Source organism: Lissotriton vulgaris, chromosome 2_1, assembly GCF_964263255.1.
Source record: "Lissotriton vulgaris chromosome 2_1, aLisVul1.2, whole genome shotgun sequence".
In the NCBI taxonomy this organism is placed as follows: Eukaryota; Metazoa; Chordata; class Amphibia; order Caudata; family Salamandridae; genus Lissotriton; species Lissotriton vulgaris.
The window spans coordinates 323,237,006-323,256,993 of NC_141687.1; the positions used below are offsets into that span (position 1 = coordinate 323,237,006).

The window sequence follows — 19,988 nt, forward strand, 5'->3', positions numbered from 1 at the left end:
GCCAAGAAGAGACAAACCCAATGAACAACCACAAACTCACAAGACTACCAACACAGCAGAAACATCTACTGCGGTTCCTTTTTTAGAGGAAAGACAGGACAACCAGGAAGACCCAGGAGGGGCCTTAGAAAGAACAAAAGAAAAAGAGACCACACAATCCAACACGCGGAGCATGAAAAAGAACAAGAAGAGAAACACCTAATTATAAACATCTCTGACACCGTCATGAACCCATATGAAATGAAACTATTATCCAAAGGCACATCTTTCATACCTACAACAAAAACCAACCACCTGGAGCTACAAATCAGTACATACAAGTTCATACGGAAACTTAAACTAAGATATTTTTTCGACCAGATGAATCCACCAACTAGCACAAAACCAGACCAGTTAATGGGATTAAGACCAACCAGTGCCTTTGAAGCCCCAATTAGCCATAAGAGCATAGATCTCTTTGAGACATTGACGAAACAAGACATATCGAAACTCAACTTCAACAAATCTCCGCAAAAAAATATGTCAAGAAAGGACTATGATACCTTACAAAAAATCGCAAACAATCCACACATCAAATGTGTGAAGGCCGATAAGGGAGGCACACTGGTGGTAATGAACTCCACCATGTACAAACAAAAAATGGATGAACATATACATGATGAGTTAACGTACATGAAACTTCCAAACAATCCAACCAACGAGTTCAAAGAAAAACTGACCCGAATCGTCAACAAGGCACATGAAACATCTATTATTGATGATAGAACGAGAAAATATCTAATAAAACCATTCCCAAAAAGTCCAACGATCAGCATGACCCCCAAGATTCACAAAAATTTGATGGACCCCCCGTGCAGACCAATAGTCTCCACGCGAGGTTCCCTCCATGAACCCGTGGGAAAATTGATAGATCGCTACTTACAACCGATCGTAAAAGAGATGCAAAGTTACATCCAAGATACTACTGACTTCTTGAACAAACTTGCTCAAATTGAAATCACTAACGACCAAGAATTTATCTTATGTACAGCAGATGTCCGCTCACTATATACCTCAATTCCCCACAAAGGAGGTATAGAAGCAATTGAGAAAGCCATTCTTGAAAGCTCAATAGAAACAGAGATGCAAACATTCCTCATGGAATTACTAATCTTCACGCTGTACCACAGTTACTTTCTACATAAAAACAACTGGTACCTCCAACTGTCCGGGACTTCCATGGGCAATTGTGCCGCACCGACCTATGCGAACATCTACATGAAACTTTTTGAAGAGGAACATGTCTACAATAACCCCAAATGGATGGAAAACATTAAGATGTACGGCAGATACATCGATGATGTATTTATCATCTGGAAAAACACAAAGGAGACCTTAATACAGGCATTGGAAAATCTGAATTTAGCAAATGAAAGAATACAATTTACTTGGGAAATTGACAAAAAAAACATCACCTTCCTCGATGTTAAAGTGTCAATCACAGAAAATGGCATTAAAACTGACCTTTTTCGAAAGCCAACAGACAGGAATAAAACCCTCCTATATACCAGCTTCCATCAAGACTCTCTAAAGCAACACTTACCAACATCACAGATGTTACGGGTCAAAAGAATCATTTCAGATGAAACACAAATAGAAGTACGCCTGGGAATGGGAAGAAGATTCCAAGAAAGAGGTTATCCAGAAGGAAAAAAAGCCGTGGAGAAAGCTCGAACAACCCCCAGAGAGAAACTAATGAGAAAAACTCCCAAAAAACATGAAGACAGAATGGTCTTGGTATCAAAGTTCTCTACTCTCAGTACAGCCTACAAGAAAATCATTTTAAAGCATTGGCCAATTCTAACCGCGGAACAAGATTTTGGAAACATTTTTGCTAACACCCCCATTTTTGCATACACACGCAGTGCAAACATAAAAGAAATCCTCAATAAGAAAACACCTGCCAAAATCAAGCACAAAGGAACACGACCCTGCATGAACTGCGGGAACTGTAGCTGCATCGTTAAAGGCACTTCTATAAACCACCCAATGAAAGGCAATGAAATTGAATTGAGAGTCACTGCTACATGTGACACACAGAATGTCATTTACCTAATCAAATGCCCGTGCGGCAAGATTTACATCGGCAAAACAGAAAGGAAGATAAAGACTCGTATTAACGAGCACAAATCCAACATCAGGACACAGAATGCTAAATCCAATGTGGCTGTCCACTTCACAGAATTCAGACACAATGTTTCACAATTGAAGTTCCTAATACTTGAAGTTGTTGAGAAACAGGAAGGCATAGACAATAATAAAGAACTCTTAAGAAGAGAGATGGCATGGATCTTTAAATTACAGTCCATGAAGCCCATGGGACTGAACGACCGCTTGGAATTTTCGTGCTATCTATAAAACACCTCAGTAGGTGTTTCTGGTCGTTTACAGACACTCCTTGACTGCAGCTGATCACAAAAGACACATATTGTTTTGTACACTATTTTTGTATACTATTGAGTTATACAGTCCATTTTTCTGTTTTAGACCTTTGTTGCACCGTATGTTCATTCATTCATTTAGCCCAGCATCCTTTCACTTAACGTCGGCACTCAGCCAACTCACCTAATATGGCCGCCACTCGAGTCCTACCCTTATTTTTATCACCCCGCCTATAGCCAACTCACCTAATATGGCCGCCACACGAGTCCTACCCTTATTTTTATCACCCCGCCGATAGTCGAAACTCACACACTTCCGGACCTGCCGAGAAGCGGAGGGTTCGAGAGACGTCGGAGGACCTAATCCTCAGAAAAGCACCATCACCAGTAAGTAACAGTTTAAAATGAAGGCGCTTCACGCGCCGTGCACAACACACGCGAACAGTTCATCTGAACGCAACGTGTTTCTGAACGAAAACTTTCATGTTAATTTACAGATGCTTGAACATCACCGGGTACACGTGAGTCTTTACCAAGGATCTTGTTACTTACTATTAGTTGCAAGCACGCGTGCATCAACGCATCACTACCACACGGCTAATTATGACCCACCGGCACACACCGTGTTAAATATTTAAGCAAACACCGGCACCTAGAGCACTAGTGAACACGTTATATTTGGACTGTAATCTCGATCACACCAGCACGGACCAACCACCCCACCTACCCCACCTTACCACCACCTGCATGTTACGAATGATACAATGTAACACCCATTCGCCGCCCCTTAGTTATATCCTCATTGTTATTTGCAGATGCTCCCCGATGAAGGGTATCACCCGAAATGCATTGGAGCCAAATCTAAGAGTGCATAATATGTAAAAATAAGAATGAAGAAAACGCACATTATGAATCAATATTGATGATGAACTAAAAATAAATTGCCAAAGCAACTACTGTGGAAGCATGATCATTTAAGTGCCGAAGGTGTGCACTAAATACAGGGATGCCATCAAGTCTCATGGTGGCACAAGAATCATAAGCTAAATATACGTGTGTTGGACGGACACGCCACCTGTTTGTAGCACCCAACACTGACAGCACATTAGTAGAAATTCAACACAAACTGGCTGTGCGCCAACCGACCCATTTTCAAAGATCCCAGTTGAATCAGTGACTGGTAGATGACCATGCTCTGGATTATATCCCCTTAGGTTGGGATCAAGGAAGGAGCAGCCTTTACGGTCTGTGGAATACAGCTATAAGGAATGAGTGTGCCATTTAGTACAGGAGGCAATGGAAGTGTATGGACATGTGCAAGGTTAATGTGTGGAAGGTCTGTACTGGGCAACAGTAAAATAGAGAATGGGCAATGGTGGCAGATGGAGAGACTTGCCAAAGGCAATGGCATCCCATACAATGCCTGTGTGGCATCTGGGCTTCCTCAACAAAAGGTTTGACTTCCACTTTCCATCGCAACTATTGTATTTGGCGAACGGACCCTGACTGTTGAAGTGATCTTTCCACTCAGTTCCGGTGTTGGGCTAATCTTTTGATGTGTTTCAGTGCACAATGTGAATTTTTCAACTGTATTTCTTATGTTTCCATAATCTTTTGTTTTCCTTTTGTGACATTGTGCTATTTATTGGGAAGTTGTGATTGGAGTTTCATGATGTCACTATTTTTCTCGACCATGGACAATATTTCTTACTGACTGTAAGATCGACTCAGTGGGGTTAGCATTTTTGGGTTTGATGAGTGTTAGACTTTGCATCTTTTTGCGTGTTTCCCCTGTCTTTTTGATTTCTGACCTCACGGTTTTTTACTCTGTTTTTGCTGGTTTAGTGTCTCTGTGCACTTTCTCACTGCTGTTCAGTGATAACTTGCAAGTGCTCCTGTTGGAAATTGTGTTAAGGATTGTTGTTTCCATGATTGGCATATTTGATTTACTGGTAAGTCCCTAATAAAGTGCACTGAGAGTGCCAGGGCCTTTAAATCAAATGCTACTAGTGGGCTTGCAGCACTGATTGTGCCACCCACAGAAGTAGCCCTGTAAAGGTTACTCAGACCTGACACTACAGAGTCTGCGTGCAGTTTTTAGTGAAGTAGTGTGGCTCACTGGTTAGAGGCGGCAGACCCGAGAGCAGAGGACGGCCCGGAACCAGGGTTCGATTCCCGGCGCGGCAGGTTTCAGGACCAGGGTCAGCGGACTCGATAATTCTCTCGCCTCGGTGCCCACTCTGATCAGCGATCACACTCGGCAACTCTGGGCATTAGCTTGCCTCATCTTCACTAACGGCCCCACCAGACCGCCGGGGATGCCTGGTCTCACCCTGGAGATACCCATTAAGGGAACATCTCTCAGGGAAGCCAGGAAGGGTTTCGCAGCGGTCGAAGCGCCTTGGGACCCTACGGGTAAGTAGTGTGCTATATAAATGCCTATACATACGTACATACATACATACATACATACATACATACATACAGTTTGTAACTGCCATGTGCAGCCACTTGCCAGTCCATAGCCTTCCCTTTTCTTTACGTTAGTCACCCCTAAGGTGCTCCTGTGGGCAGAGTGCAGTGTATGTGAAAGGTAGGGCATGCCCTGGTGTGTGTGGTATGTCCCGATAGGGAAATACTGCCAATTTCACTTTTTCACTATTGCAAGGCTACCTGTTCCCATGGGATAGAATGGGGAGTTCTCTTATAAAATCTTATAAACATAACTACCCATTGGAACAAGGTAGGAAAATAAAGTTTAGTATGGCTGAACTCAGAATGTTAAAATGCATCTTTTAGTGAGGGTGGTTTTTACTTTCTGTGTTTGAAAATACCACTTTCAGAAAGTAGGTATTTTCTTGCTTAGCCATCCAGTGTGCCTCTACTAGGATGTATATTGGCTGTCTGGCTTTGGGGGTGACTGGGGCTGGGGATGTGTAGTGGCCCAGAGGGTCTGATGATTCAGGGCTGGCCTGAATAGACCTGGGATGCATTTGGAGTATGGGAAAGGAGATTTCCTTTCACCTGCATGGGCCTGGGCTGCCTTACACAATGCTGTCTCTGGGCCAGAGAGGACATAACTGGTTTGGACTAAGCACAGACAATCTCTGCCTGAGAGAACAAAGGATTTTGTAGTATAAAAACTGGGGACTAGACCCCAGAATTTTAGAACTCTTTTGGTCCAAGAAGACTGCCAAGAAGAAGAGCTTGAGAAGCTGTGAGGAGGAACTACCACTTTGCTGAGTGCCTTGCTGTGTTGGCCTGCAGTGGCTGCTTCGCACCACCTCGCTCTATGATACCGTCTTGGTATCCCTGACGCCCCCGCTTCAATCCAACATCAATGCCGCTGCTCGCACCGTGGTTCGAGGGCACCGCTCATAAGTTACTTGACACACCATCCTCATCCCACACCACAGTCTTGGCCTACCGAGACCGGGGCCATCGACTCCAGTTCGTCTGCCCGCCGACAGCACTTCAGTAACAACAACGACGCTGCTTGCACCGTGACCTGCCAGCACTGCGACAAGCATCGCATCACTTTAATCCGCAGCCCTGGTCTCACCGACGCCACTAGACGACCATCACGAGTTTCTGCCTGCACCGCGACCTGAGGGCACTGCACGCCGCACTGCTTCACTTCGCACCACAGCACCTGGGCCCGACGACTCCTGCACCAACTTCTGGAACCAACGCCGCCAGATGCCGGCTCATCGAAGCTCAACGAGAGGTCACCTACGCCCTACATTTCTAAAGGTACAGTTTGCGGGTCTTCCCAACACCATAGCTGGCCTGTGATGCTGTGGTCAGCCAGAACTGTTTGGATTTGTTGTTCACGACACCGTAGTAGCCCCGGACGGAGCTACCAACTTCAAGGAACTGTACTTTTCAAGTATTTTTGCAAAGTATACATTTTTAAGTACTGTATTGTGGATTTCTATCATTTGGGTCTTGTTTTCAGTATATAAAAATATTGGATATTTTTCTAAAACTGGTGTTTTCACTGTATTACTGTTGGTTATGTGCAAATGCTTTACACAATGCCTCTAAGATAAGCCTGACTGCTCGTGCCAAGCTACCAAGGAGGTGAGCAGGGGTTACTTTAGGAGTGTAACTCCATTATCCCGACTAGGAAGAAGGGTCTCTACTTGGACACAGGTACCTACCTCTGCTAACTAGAGACTCCCATTTCTAACAATGAGTCTTTTTCTGGTCCCAGAATCATGTTTGCTGCTCTTATTATGACTGAGTCACAGGTATAGACCCTAGTAGAATATATTTCTCATTGTGTGTCTTTCTCTCCTCATTTATGACATAAGCCTATCATTGTATGTGTATTTCAACAAAGCAGCTTTTCTTCACCATGAGTTCTTCATTTATTCGTCCAAGCTCCAGGTGAGCGTTCTAAAACAAGATGCTTTTCTAGCCCGTAGTTTTGCCATTTACCTGGCCAAGAGACCTTCTTCTTCCCTTTATTTTCGACCTCATAAGGTAGTTTAAATAGGTACTGGTGACTCTGATTATTGGATATGGATTTAGTGAGATGTTTATGACTTTTGTTTGTGGTTTCGTTTATAGTCCCTGTATGCAAATGTTTTGTATCTCCTTACCTTGGGTTCGAGCACCAACCTCATTTGGATCGGTTTTCAAATCTTTCCAGGAGTTATCAAGGTACTGTTGTAAGCTCTAAGACAGTTGTCTTTAGATATATAGCCTATACATTTCTTATTTAGGTAACCACATATGATTCTGTTTTATATTTTTCCATCCAGTTCGTTGACATTCACAGGATCTGTCATCATTCTGTACTCCTATCCTTACATCATTTCTTTCTCCTTCCAGATTAGAATTGGGTAAGCATCCATATTCTTGCCTTCACTTTTCACTTCAGTAGTAAACCTCATCACTATCTCACTTTTTATCCATGAGAGCACTATCTTGGGCTTTTTCACTGTAATTTTGTATTTCTTTTCATTAGAGCATGGAAGATTTTGTCTTTCTGATATGGCTGTTTGATTTACTCATGTATTTCGGTGATGGAATTTTTCAATAAGGTATTTTATTTGTTTTCAAATTTTTTTCTTTCTTCGGTCATTGAGATTGTCTATTAGTCATGTTAAAGGCTCAGTGTACACTTTTGTTTTTAAGCATGTTGTATTTGTGGCTTTCCTGATGAAGGCGCTTGAGTCGCCAAAACGCTCGTAGACACGTTTCCATAAATATCCATCAATGACCAAGGCCACCACATTGTGTCTCTCAAGATGAATATCTACATTGGAAAAAAAAATCTTTCTTTCAAGAATAAATGTTTTATTCTAGTATCTTTGACGATTTTGTTTACCTTCATCAGTGGCACTGTTATTATTCTGCATTACCATGGTTGCATGAATAGTGACGCATTTAATGAAAGTATCTAAAAATTGGATTGCATTTATTGAAAAGATCTACTTGAAATGTATCCTTGTCATTTCTGTGCGTTGAAAGAACAATGAGATTGTGATATTTGTTGTTTTTATTCCCATGCGATTTCACAGGCAGTGTTCACAAAAAAACCCTGTTTTATGTCACTTTGTATGAATAAAAAGTTTTTATAATGCACCATTTTGTGTATACTTAGTCTTTTTCATTATCGTATAGCAATTATGTTCTCTAATGCTCAATAGGATAACAGTTGCCTGGGGATTCGATTTGAACAACTACATCACAAAACACCACACAGTAAGTGCTGTTAGTTTTGAGTCTGGTCAGTTGGCAGCCAGGTCACTGAGAGACAGGTCCTACTTTTGGGCTCCAATTAAACCACCAATATCTACCAACTTAATAATTTCTGAAACTTTCTGGACAGGACCTGATGGCATCCAGTTGCAGAGAACTTGGACTTCATCATGCCCATGTTTTAGATACTTATATTTAGAATGAACCCCAGTGCTACACGCTATAAGCTCCATCACTTTGCACAAAGGCTGTTCTGAATGCTGAGACAGGGGATCTTCCAGGTCCTTCATGGTCAAGGAAGGGCTTTCTCCCTGAAGTAGTAGGATAACTGTTGTGTGGTAAGGGCTGGTGTTTACATGACAGCCAGTTTCCAAGTGATGCTGGGATATGACCAGCCACAACTGTTGAAGATGAAAGTCTTTATCCATTAGATTCCAGGACCACAGCTGATGGTGATGAGCACCCACTTGCATTGCCCACAAGCGTTGAAACTGTTGAAGACAAACGCCCATCTGAGTTGGCCCAAGGCCTGCAACTGCCAACAAGTCTTCAAAGTGCATTGCTTAGCACCCATGATCCTCAAGGAGGCTAGACCACCGTCTGTGGTCTCCAGTACCGAAGCTGAAGAATGTGAAGACCCTGATTGCACCTGCCCACATCTGTGATTCACTTGCCTCACTGAGCAGGTAACACAGTACTGTGTCTGCAATAACTGAGAGACTCTGCCTGAACACAAGCAAAGGAATGCAGTGCAGTTGTTGCTAAGGCTAACATTTGTGAGCACAGATTTTGTAGTGTAGTGTAGTTCCTATATTCCTAATAAGCTCTCTGCATTGGAATAACATATCCTATAGATTAGACGTAGGACTGAGGTCGACTAGGTCCCTATCAAATATATTAAACTTAATAGTAAATGCCAGCTAGCTCAGAGGTCACTAGAAACTTTCTCAAATTCACAAGAAGGGATTAGTTTCTGACAGCCTCATAAATATGACAACTTTGTTTCCCAAGAACAAGAAATATATCTCTAGAGTCGCAGAAACAATAGATAAGTATTTCACTCAGTCAATCATGCATGCTTCGTTTCTACAGATTTGCATAGAAACAGAGAGACGGGTGTTTTCAATAAAAAAGGGTTTATTGAACAGTCTTCTTTCTTATGCAAGAGAAGTGAATGGCTACAATCGTTATGCAGACTGCAAAGTATGATGCGTACAGCGAGAACAATATTATAAAATAATACTGTGAGAGCATTGTATGGTTTCTAAGCCATAAAAAAATACATAAATAAAAATGACCAAAATACTCAACTGGTGTTTCTAATATACGCCTACCCCAATGTACCTAATCTAAGTCTAGTACGCGGTAAGAAGTAAGTATTGTGTAGCATAGGTTTAGTATTATTTGCAAGAATCTATCCAAGATTTCTCAAGGTTTTAATCAGCTTCATTCTTTAGTTAGAATGAAGGAGGTCTGGTATCTCTGTCTCGGGACTCGATTTCCCAACACCCCGCAAGGGGAGGTTGTAAACACTGGAGCTGTATTCTTGGCAAGAGAAAGGCAGCCTCTTGATCAGTGCGTCAGCAGGAGGGTCGGCTTCCTTCGGCACTTGCTGTAGCGAGCTGCGTCGGGCAAGTAGATAGTCGAACTGCTCCGAACCACTGTGTCTTGCTAGAGCAAGTGAAGGTATAATTATACCTTGAAGGTGTCTAGAAATGCCATAGTTTGACGTAAAGTCAGGCATAAAGTCGGGCATAATAACGTCAGGAAAGAACCCCTAGGGAATAGTTGTTCTTTGCAAAGAACATGAGTTCTTGGACAAATCAATATTCGAGCAAGAAGAAGTTCCCTAACTGCTTAAGCCGATTTTCCAAGAAATCGTTGTGACGTTTTTGTGCTGGTGGAAGTAGCCATGCCTCTATTTGGCTATCATGAGCTATGCCTAAATAAGGGAGTGATTTCTATGCATATATAAGGGAAATGTGAATTGTACCTATATAAGGACATGAATCAGGAAAATTCACTCGGAGTCTAAAACGCCACACAACACCCACTCCACTTTATTATGTACGACATTACTAAGTTCTAAACAGATGAAAACATATCTAAACATGATGTGTTAAAATCCACGCACAATACATAAAAATGCATTGGTACTGGTTGTACATGAAAAGAGCATTTGCGCTGTAAGCATTTAAAAGCAATGTTTCATTCAAAGCATATAGATGACATTTGAAAATGCTATCCGAATGAATCATGAAAATACATTTATGAAATGGCTCTTAAATACAGAAGAAAAGAAGTCGAGACTATTCCATGGCAGAATATATGAACTGTTCAAGTGTGGAAAAGGTCAAATATTGTCTCTTGGAAGTTTTCAAAGAATTCTAGTTCTCTATGAATAGTTCTACTTTAAGCAGATTTACTTTGTGCCCAAAAAATGAAACAGATACAAATTTGGAAAAAAGTCTGATCATAGAAAAAATAGAGTTCCAAAGTTAGAATGTTGTCATGAAAAACGTAGTTCGAATTCAGAGTCTCTCAGAACACTGTTTGCAAATTTTAAAAGTCAGTGTCATTGTTAGGAGAAAACATCAAATCTTCTAAGTCTGTAAAGAATTTGTCTACTATTGTAGGTGAAAGTTGGACTACCTTGTTAAGCAGATTAACCACACATAGATGAGAAGCATCTCCGTCAGCGTCAGTCGCATTAGCAATGTTCGAAGTAGATGGTACCTGTGCGCCTGTTGCTCCACGTATCTCACCGTCAGCATCTTGCGTCTGTGAGATCTCAACGAATGGTCGTCATCAGGATTGGTCGCCGCTGGGGACAACACAGTGCATGAGCCTTTACTGGTTCAAGCAAAGTATCAACTTCCATTGGCAGGACTGATGGGAGTGGCAGACAGATGTCTAGCACGCATTCTTCTCCACATAGCAGGCATCGTAGAACAGGTAGGATGCAATCTTGCCAGATTGGTCGGAATGACAGAAACCATGTGGTATTCAAATCTCTTAAACAAGTCTATCCCAGTATTTGTATCATGCGATCACGACACTTCATTGCCAGGAGAGTGTTCTCCAAGGTGATCTGGTTGTCGATGGTCAGTTGGCTTGCCATATCGGTGCAGAAGGAGCAAAAATAGTATCCCTGTTACAAGTCCCAAAATGAGAGGCAGTCTGCCAAACACAGAGTGCACGAAGTTTGGAAATATGCCTAGGACTGCTTCAAAGGGTGCTAACAGTCCCGAAAAAACTATCTTAAATACATATACAATACCACTCGTATCAGACATGTTTAAGATACGACCTAACATTTCTGAGAAACGTATAGGCCAGTTTGTGGATAAAAGGGCATGTATCTCTGCAGAAGTCCTTGCAACTTGCAGATCATACGTCTCTTTGGCCGAGGTCAGTGGCACAGTTTTTTGTAAAAGAATGGCTTTCATTCTGCTTAATCTTTATAAAAAACAACGGGGTTGACCCTGTGTCCCTCAGAACCTGGGTAATATGTAATTTAAAAAATAACGGATCTGTCGGGTTCGAACAACAAATGATTTGTCCAAACAGTTCTTTTAAAATGCTCCTAATAGAACCAACATAACACCTCCAAAGTACTGTAACAAATCCTTATAGTAAATAAAGAAGGAAGACCTAAATATTACTTTATAGTCTCTTTATATCATTTTCTGAATCAAAAAGTCATTTCTGTACATTATATACAAATACCTGTCATTATATCAAATATAGTGCAAAACCAAGTGACATTAGTGAATAGTGTACTTGTGATAAACAAAATATATCCAAATTTCATGTAGAAAAACTGTACATGTATAATACAATCCGGGAACCCTATTATTTCTTTCAAGTTTGTTGAGGGCTCCGAGTTTATGTGGCCTGTGAATAGATGTCGGGCACCGGCGGTAAGCTGACTTCCAGCAGCCGGTTCGAGACTAAAGAAGCAGATTATTTAGATCTTCCACCGCGAATATTTCCTGACTAAAGAAATCTTTCCTTCCATGTGACTAACGCACCTAGTTGAGAAGACTGTCGTGCTGCATACATTATTGTCTTGATAAAGACCCGCTGCGACTGAAAACATTGGTGCTTTCAGGGTCGAAACGTCAGCATCTATTCACATGCCACATAAACTCGGAGCCCTCAACAGACTTGAAAGAAATTATAGGGTTCCCAGATTGTATTAGTTGATGGTCTTATGAAATGATATCTTGTATATACATGTACAGTTTTTCCACATGAAATTTGGATATATTTTGTTTATCACAAGTACACTATTCACTAATGTCACTTGGTTTTGCACTGTATTTGATATAATGACAGTTATTTGTATATAATGTACAGAAATTACTTTTTGATTCAGAAAATGATATAAAGAGACTATAAAGTAATATTTAGGTCTTCCTTCTTTATTTATTATAAGGATTTGTTACAGTACTTTGGAGGTGTTATGTTGGTTCTATTAGGAGCATTGTAAAAGAACTGTTTGGACAAATCATTTGTTGTTCGAACCCGACAGAACCGTTATTCATTCTGCTTAAAGCATCAATTCGTATAGAAGAGATGTTCAGTGAACGCCATAATGGCGACTCCCCGTCTGTCTTGGTTTTAAGAAACAGCACTTGCATACAGCAAGTGACCCTGGCTGACACAGTTACGAGATAGGGTAAACCTGGCAACATGCCACAGCAGCTATGATCATTCAACATAATGTAACTTCCATTAGAAAGCTGCCTAAAAATTGGATCAATCACTGCAGCTGGAGAACCTTGCAGTGTTGAAAAAGGTACAGGCAGAAGACCTTTTCCGAAGTTGCCCGGCGTTAGTCGCCTCTATACCCACTCAAATTTACCCAAATAAAGAGGCGGGCGCTGGAGACTGGAAGGCAGGAAACAGAAGTTTTATTCCGACGGAGCAGAACACGTCTAATCAGACAACAGGGTATCTTCACGAGGTGCTCTAACTGCATCTCCGAGGCCTGGCCTCTTATACACAGGTTTATTACTTTATTGCAAAAAACACATCTCTGTCAACCCTTTGTTGTACGGAAAGACATCCTCAGAATCCCCGCTTCAGGCCCGTTCCCACACACATTTACAGTTGAAGTCCCCACCCCGGTCACAACAGGTGATGATTATCGCGCAGCTGGACATTCCGCCGATTCACGGAATGTGTGAGGTTGATCGGATCTCATGGGGTGGGGGCTTTGATCAGCTCTTGGATCCTTTGATGGGGGAGGCTTCCTACTGTACAGGAGGGGGGGGGCAATAACAGTATCCGCAGGGCCAGGTGGCGGCCTGGGAATGAGGAAGACAAACGGGCACAAAGGGAAGGAGGGGTGTTATCAAGGGATCCGGGACCATGAAAGGGATGGAGGGAAGTGTCGCGCTGGGAACAGGATGGGGTTCCGAGGCAGAGCTGCGTGGAAGAGGGGTTTATGACCCAAGGCATATGAGAGCGGGGGCTGTCAGCGTGCGGGGGGGATGCTCGCGAGGTTAGGAGAGAGAGAGAGAGAGAGAGAGAGAGAGAGAGAGAGACGCACCGGCTATCAGCGAGGGGCAGAGAGGCCATGGTACTCAAAATGGCTGCTGCTTACGCGCATGAATGGGCTCAAAAAGGGGGGCAAGATGGCGCCGATAATGTTGATGCTGCAGCCTAAGGTTTAACAGTCCTCCCTTTTCAACATATCTAGCCAGCTTGCCTATTCGATATCAATCTTCATTAGATCTCTGACCTCGGCATCATACAATGCTCCCATGCGTTCATTTCCAAAGTCCACAGCCTTAGGGCAAATACAATTGGTACATAATGAACACAGAGGTGGCAGACATTGAATACCTAAGCATAGACCGCATATTACAACTACAGGAATCAGGATAATGGTAAACAGTCTCCAGCCCCAGTTCTTAACAGTATTCCAGAACCAGCCACCAAGCGACCATTCTTCCTGTTCCTGGTGGACTTCTGAAGAGAGTCTGTGGAGATGTTCGATGGCCTTGTACACTGAGGGTGAATTGTCCGGTATGAATGTACAGCAGCTGGACCCAATAATTCGGCAGGCTCCACCACGGTCCGCAAGAACCACATCTAGGACAAGGTGGTTCTGAAGGGCCACCAAGCGGACTGCTTGAAGTTCGGCGGTGTTGTTAGCAAGGATACCAGCTGTGATGTTCATTGTTGTCTCGACTGCCTGGGTCAGATGTCGGATGGCACGGCTGTTTGCCATCGGGCCCCAGAGTGGAACAAGTCCCTTCATTGCATCGAGGAACTGCGCTCCTGTTGAGTCGGCTTGTTCAATGTCCTTGGCTCGTTTTTGTCTATGATGATTCGCTGGGGCCACATAAGTCGGAGGAAGGATGAAGGAGATGAAACAAGTGCCCCCCCAGCCTTTGGGGAGCCAGGTATAAGCTTTTGTGCCGCAGACGAAATACATATTTGGGGACGACACAAAGGAAGGTGGATCAGTGGAGTCCAAAGTTCTGGTGAAACGGCAAGCACTGTGGCCTACCAGCTGTGTCCCAAGCCCTTCTATGCACATGTGGCCTGTGACGTTGATGACTGACAGGGCCACAGTCAGAGTGGCAGCCGTTCGCTTCCGCAGGTAGGAGAAGGTGGGTCTGGTTGGATTGTTGAACACCTGCATTTCAATTCGTTCCTTAGCAGGGATGTCCATGTGGATTGAATCGTTGGAGGTCTGCGGGCAGAAGTGTGTCTTTGTCCGGTTTCGCCAGACCCCATGATAGAAGTGTGTCATGGTTTTGCCGGAGGTAGCATTGTCTTTATAGCTTTCTTGCAGGAGGATCAGCCAAGCAAGGCAGGAGCCGTGAACTGAAAAGGGTGAAGGGATGAAAGGTATCGAGTGTCCAGTGGCGTGGGGTAGCAACCCACAGATCCAACAGTTGGTGGCGTTGGTGGCAGGATTGTGCTGGTGCAGCAACTGTACAAAAGAGTTATTCCAAAATTCCTTTCGCCTCTCTCTGAGTTGAGGAGAGAGCGAGATCAGATAATGTTCCTTCATGGTGGTAGGCTGAGCAGTGGTCAGGAATGTTTCGTGAGCAGGTGCATTTTCTTCCACAATCCAGAGCGTGGTCATGAGGAGGAAGCAGAAAAGGATTGTGATAAAAAGTGCAATTGTCTTTGAGCTGTGGAGTCTGTCTGCTTTCGGGTTTCTGTAGTGGGTATTTCCTGTTGCTTCCATCATCTTCTTGTTTGGCGCTTCCATCATCTTCTTGTTTGGCGCTTCCATCATCTTCAAGGTGCTCGGTAGCGGGCAGAACCACAGACTTCGTTTAGCGTCTCTCCGGGTGACCCTTGATGATGTTTAGGTCACCGTTCTGAGATTTAACTTAGTCCGTGGTCTGCTTAGCCGAAGCTCCCTCCTTTCATCGCAGGAAATACCCTTCTCTGGATGGCACAGTAGGATCAGAGAATTTTGCAAGTTCAAGGGCTTCGGAATCAGGATAGCAGGCTAGTGACGGTCGGTCCTTGTTCAGGAGCTCTTCTTGGCTGTCGATGTTTTCTGTTGTGGTCAAGGTCGAGGAGACCTTCTTGCAGTGGTGCGCGTGCAGCCAGTGCCGTTTCCCCTCCACACGAAGAGCCGTCCGGGTGGTGAGCAGCACTTGCCAGGGGCCCGTCCACCTGGGTTCCAGACTTTTCGTTCGCTGGAAATTTCGGATCAGCACGAAATCTCCAGGTTGGATGGCGTGACCCGGACCCCTGGAAGCATCGGGGATGGCCTGCTGCACCTGCTGATGAATGACAGACAGAGTTTCAGTAAATTTGTACAGATAATCAGACATTAGGACGTCCGGGACGTCATGAATGGAAGTTGGTTTCGGTGCAGACCAGACACTCATGGGTCGACCAAAAACAACTTCGTAAGGTGTCAAGTGATGCTTGGTGGGGGTGGAACGCATCGATAGCAATGCCAGTGGGAGGGCATCTGGCCATTTCAGACCCGTGGTGGCCACTATCTTGGCCAATTTGAGCTTCAGGGTGGCATTGTGTCGCTCAACGAGACCCGCAGACTGGGGGTGAAAAACTGCGTGGAACTTCTGCTTGATGCCCAGCCCCTTTATGATGAGCTGGATGACTTCGGCTATGAAGTGGGGGCCATTGTCGCTCCATAAAATTCGACAGAGGCCGTAGCGAGGGAAAAATTCCTTTAATAGTACCTTCGCAGTGGCCATAGCAGTGTTGTCACGGGTTGGGTATGCTTCCACCCACTTGCTAAATGCGCATACTACTACAAGTACATATTTCAGGCCTTGGCATCTGTCTAACTGGATGTAGTCCATCTGCAGGACTTCAAACGGGTGATTTGGGACCCCAAACCCTCCCCGGGGTACTACAGTTCCTTTCCCGGGGTTGTGTTGCAGGCATATCAAGCATTGTTGGACCAGACGTTTGGCGGAGTCTGTGATTTTATCATTGTGCCAAACTCTGGAGACAAGTTCAATCATGGGGGCTGATCCTATTTGGGCAGGGGAGTGTGTCATAGTCAGTATGGGAATCAGGTACGAGTCAGGTAGCAACCATTTGTTTGTGTCCTTTGTCCGCCAGCAGCCTTCGTCATCCTTCAATCCCACCCGTGCCCATTCAGTCAGTTCGTGTTGTGTGCTAGCCATTTGAATGTCTCTAATAGTGTCCCTAGCGTCAGTCCATTTTTCTGCTTGTGACCTGGTCACGTACATACGTGTTGTCGTCCTATTTTCGGCTGTCGTTCGGGCAGTGATGTCGGCTAGTGCATTTCCCTGTCCAATAATGTCCGTCACCTTCTTGTGTGCCTGGCATTTGATGACCGCAAGCCTCTTGGGGAGAAGGACAGCTTCGATCAAGGCGGAGACTAAATCTCCATGCAAGATGGGGGTGCCGTGTGAGGTCAAGAATCCCCTTTCTCTCCAAAGGAGCCCAAAATGGTGAACCACCCCGAAGGCGTACTGGCTGTCAGTGTAAATGTTCGCTGTGGTTCCTGCTGCCAGAATGCAGGCTCGTGTCAGGGCAATCAGTTCCGCTGCCTGGGCAGATCGTTGTGTGATGCGGGCTGTCTCGACTACAGTTCGAGCTGTGGTGACTGCATAGGCAGCTGAAGTGGTGCCATCGGGGAGTTTGATGCAAGAACCGTCCACCCACAGCTCTCCGTCAGGGTCAGGAAAAGCCGTGTCTCTGAGGTCAACCCTACTTCTAGTCTGTTCGTCCGTAAGAGTCACGCAGTCATGTACAGGGTGCACGTTGGGATCGTTCTCTGGTAAGGGTAACAGAGTTGCTGGGTTCAGTGTGGTGCATCTTTTCAGGGTGACATGGGGTGCAAGCAAAGTCAATTCGTATCCAGTCAGTCGCGCACTCGTCAGGTGTTGCGTCTTGGTTTGGTTCAGGAGGGTGTCAACTGCATGGGGTACCAGTACCGTGAGGGGATTCGAGAGCACGATCCCCTCACTCTGTCGGATAGAGATTGCAGCGGCAGCTACAGCTCGAAGGCAGGCAGACAGGGCTCTGGCTACAGGGTCAAGAGTGGCAGAGAAGTAAGCGCACGGTCGTTGCTTTGGGCCAATGGACTGGGTCAGGACAGATAAAGCGCACCCCTCCCTTTCGTGAGTGTAAAGGGAGAAGGGCTTTGTGTAATCGGGGGTACCTAGGACAGGGGCCAAACAAAGGGCATCTCGTAGTTCCGTGAAGGAGGTTTGGCATTCAGGGGTCCAAGGGAGTGGGAAGGGGACGTCTTTGGCTAGCAGAGAAAGCAGCGGTTTCACAACGAGGCTGAAGTTTGGTAACCACTGCCGGCAGAAGGAGGTGAGGCCTAGTAGGGAGCGAACCTGTTTCTGAGTCTTAGGGACAGGTGTTTTGAGAATGGTTTGGATCCGGTCGGGAGTGAGTTTCCTTCCGTCTTTGGACAAAAGGTGGCCTAGGTAAGTGACCTGGGGTTGGCAGAATTGCAACTTCTTCTTGGAGACCTTGTGGCCGTTTTCCGCAAGGAAGGGCAGGAGTTGAATGGTGGCTGTAACTGCCAAGGGAGTGGTGTCGGCTGCCAAAAGGATGTCATCGACATATTGTACCAACAACACTCCATCGGGTAACTGGATTTGATCTAGTTGTCTCTTGAGGGCCTGGCTGTAGATGCTAGGGCTTTCTGTGTAGCCCTGGGGTGCTCGGCAGAACCTATATGAGCGGGCTTTTAGGGTGAAGCCGAAGAGATATCGGCTGTCTGGGTGGATGGGGGTGGAAAATAATGCATTTTTGAGGTCAATGACAGTGAAGGTGGTGGCCGTAGAAGGGATCAGAGTCAGGATGGTGGTGATGTCTGAGACCACGGGGTACTGGGGTACCACCACTTTGTTGATCTCTCGAAGGTCGATGATAAAGCGGTATGCCTTCTCATCTCCTTCTCCCTGTTTCTTGATGATGGGCAAGATAGGGCTGTTGCAAACGTTGCTGACCACTTCCTCTACCACTCCTGCGTCTATCAGTGACTGAATAATCTTTACCAATGCCTTCTCGCCCTCGGGCGATATCCGATATTGTGGAAGTTTTGGGAGTGTTGCGTCGGGTCGGACAGTAATGTGCACTGGGTCAATCATCATGCGCCCTACGTCCGAATCCGTCTTGGCCCACAGATGCGGAGGCAGAGTGTCAAGCAGGGAGGTGTCAGCGTCGGTGATGGAAAACATGCGTCGGGGAGGGCAATGTCTAAGCAGAACAGGGTTGTCGTAAAGAAAAACTCGAACTCCGTCTTGAGAACATCTGATTGTCGCTCGGAAGTGTTTCAATAAGTCAAGTCCCATAATGGCGTCAGGGCTATTGGCAGAAAGCAAAAACGTGGTGTCAGTGGTGTTGTTTTCTAAGTCGAAGAGGATTGGGGCAGACAAAGGGTTAGTGGAGGGCGTTCCATCGAAACCTGTCGAGGTTATGAGTGAGCCAGACAAGGGTGCCCTTGGAATCAGTCGTTTAGATAACGCACTACGTGTTGCGCCAGTGTCTACCAGAAATGGAGACTTTGTACCCAGGACCTTAGCAGTGACATAAGGGCCTTGCTGGTCAACATAGAGCTCGACTGGATCCCTCCCTTGCCCTTGGCAGTCCTATGCAAAGTCGTGGGCGTCATCGTAGTCAGATTGTTGGCATTGGTTCTGTCTGGGTCGATCAAATGTGTTTGGTCTGCCTGATCTATCGTTAGTCGTGTCATTTGGGGGCCCTCGCGGTTGTCCCCTATTTCTCGGTCCACTTGCTATGTCCTTGGGGTCTTTGTTTCTGATTATTTCCAAAAGGATCGGGCATTGGGATTTCCAATGGCCAGTTCCTTTACAGAAAGCGCACTGGTCTTCTCTAATGTCCGTACGTCCAATGTGGGGAGTCGAAGTGCGGTCCTTGGGAGGTGCAGTCTTAAGGACGTTCGTCTGATAATTCCCCCTGTATTGGTCTCGTCCTATAGTCACCCCTTGCAGTTGTGCAATCATCACCCTCTCTTTCAAGTCTTTCTTCTTTTTCTCTGTTGCTCTATCGTTTTCATTTTTCTGATGTTCATAATATTGGGCCATCTGGAGGATAGCCGTAGGTTTGGAGGCTGCCCAACTACTCTCGCTGGCCTGCAGTTTCTGGGAGACCTCTGGTGACAGACCCTTAACATAATTCTGGACAAACTGATGGTGTCCGGTTGCAGTGGTCATGTCCTGACCGCTGTAATCGGAGAACACCGTTTCAAACCGGGAGAAGTAATCCGATACATCCTCCTGGGGTTTCTGGCGACAGGCCGTTACTATCGACCAGTCCACTTTCTTTTCTGGAATCAGGGTTTTTAATTTCTGTACGATCTTATCTGGGAGGTCTAAAATGGATTTCAAAGGC

At 45.1% G+C, this 19,988-nt stretch overlaps 1 protein-coding gene across 1 annotated transcript in view; it reads left to right on the plus strand.

The window, feature by feature from the left end:
• The first annotated feature begins 225 nt into the window (after positions 1–225).
• The window catches only part of LOC147730267 (uncharacterized), a 545,933-nt gene continuing 526,170 nt past the window's right edge, over positions 226–19,988 (plus strand). Inside the window, exon 1 of the mRNA XM_086954056.1 lies at positions 226–1,776. Within this exon, the coding sequence (XP_086810182.1) occupies positions 226–1,776 (1,551 nt within the window). The remainder of the gene's footprint in view (positions 1,777–19,988) is intronic.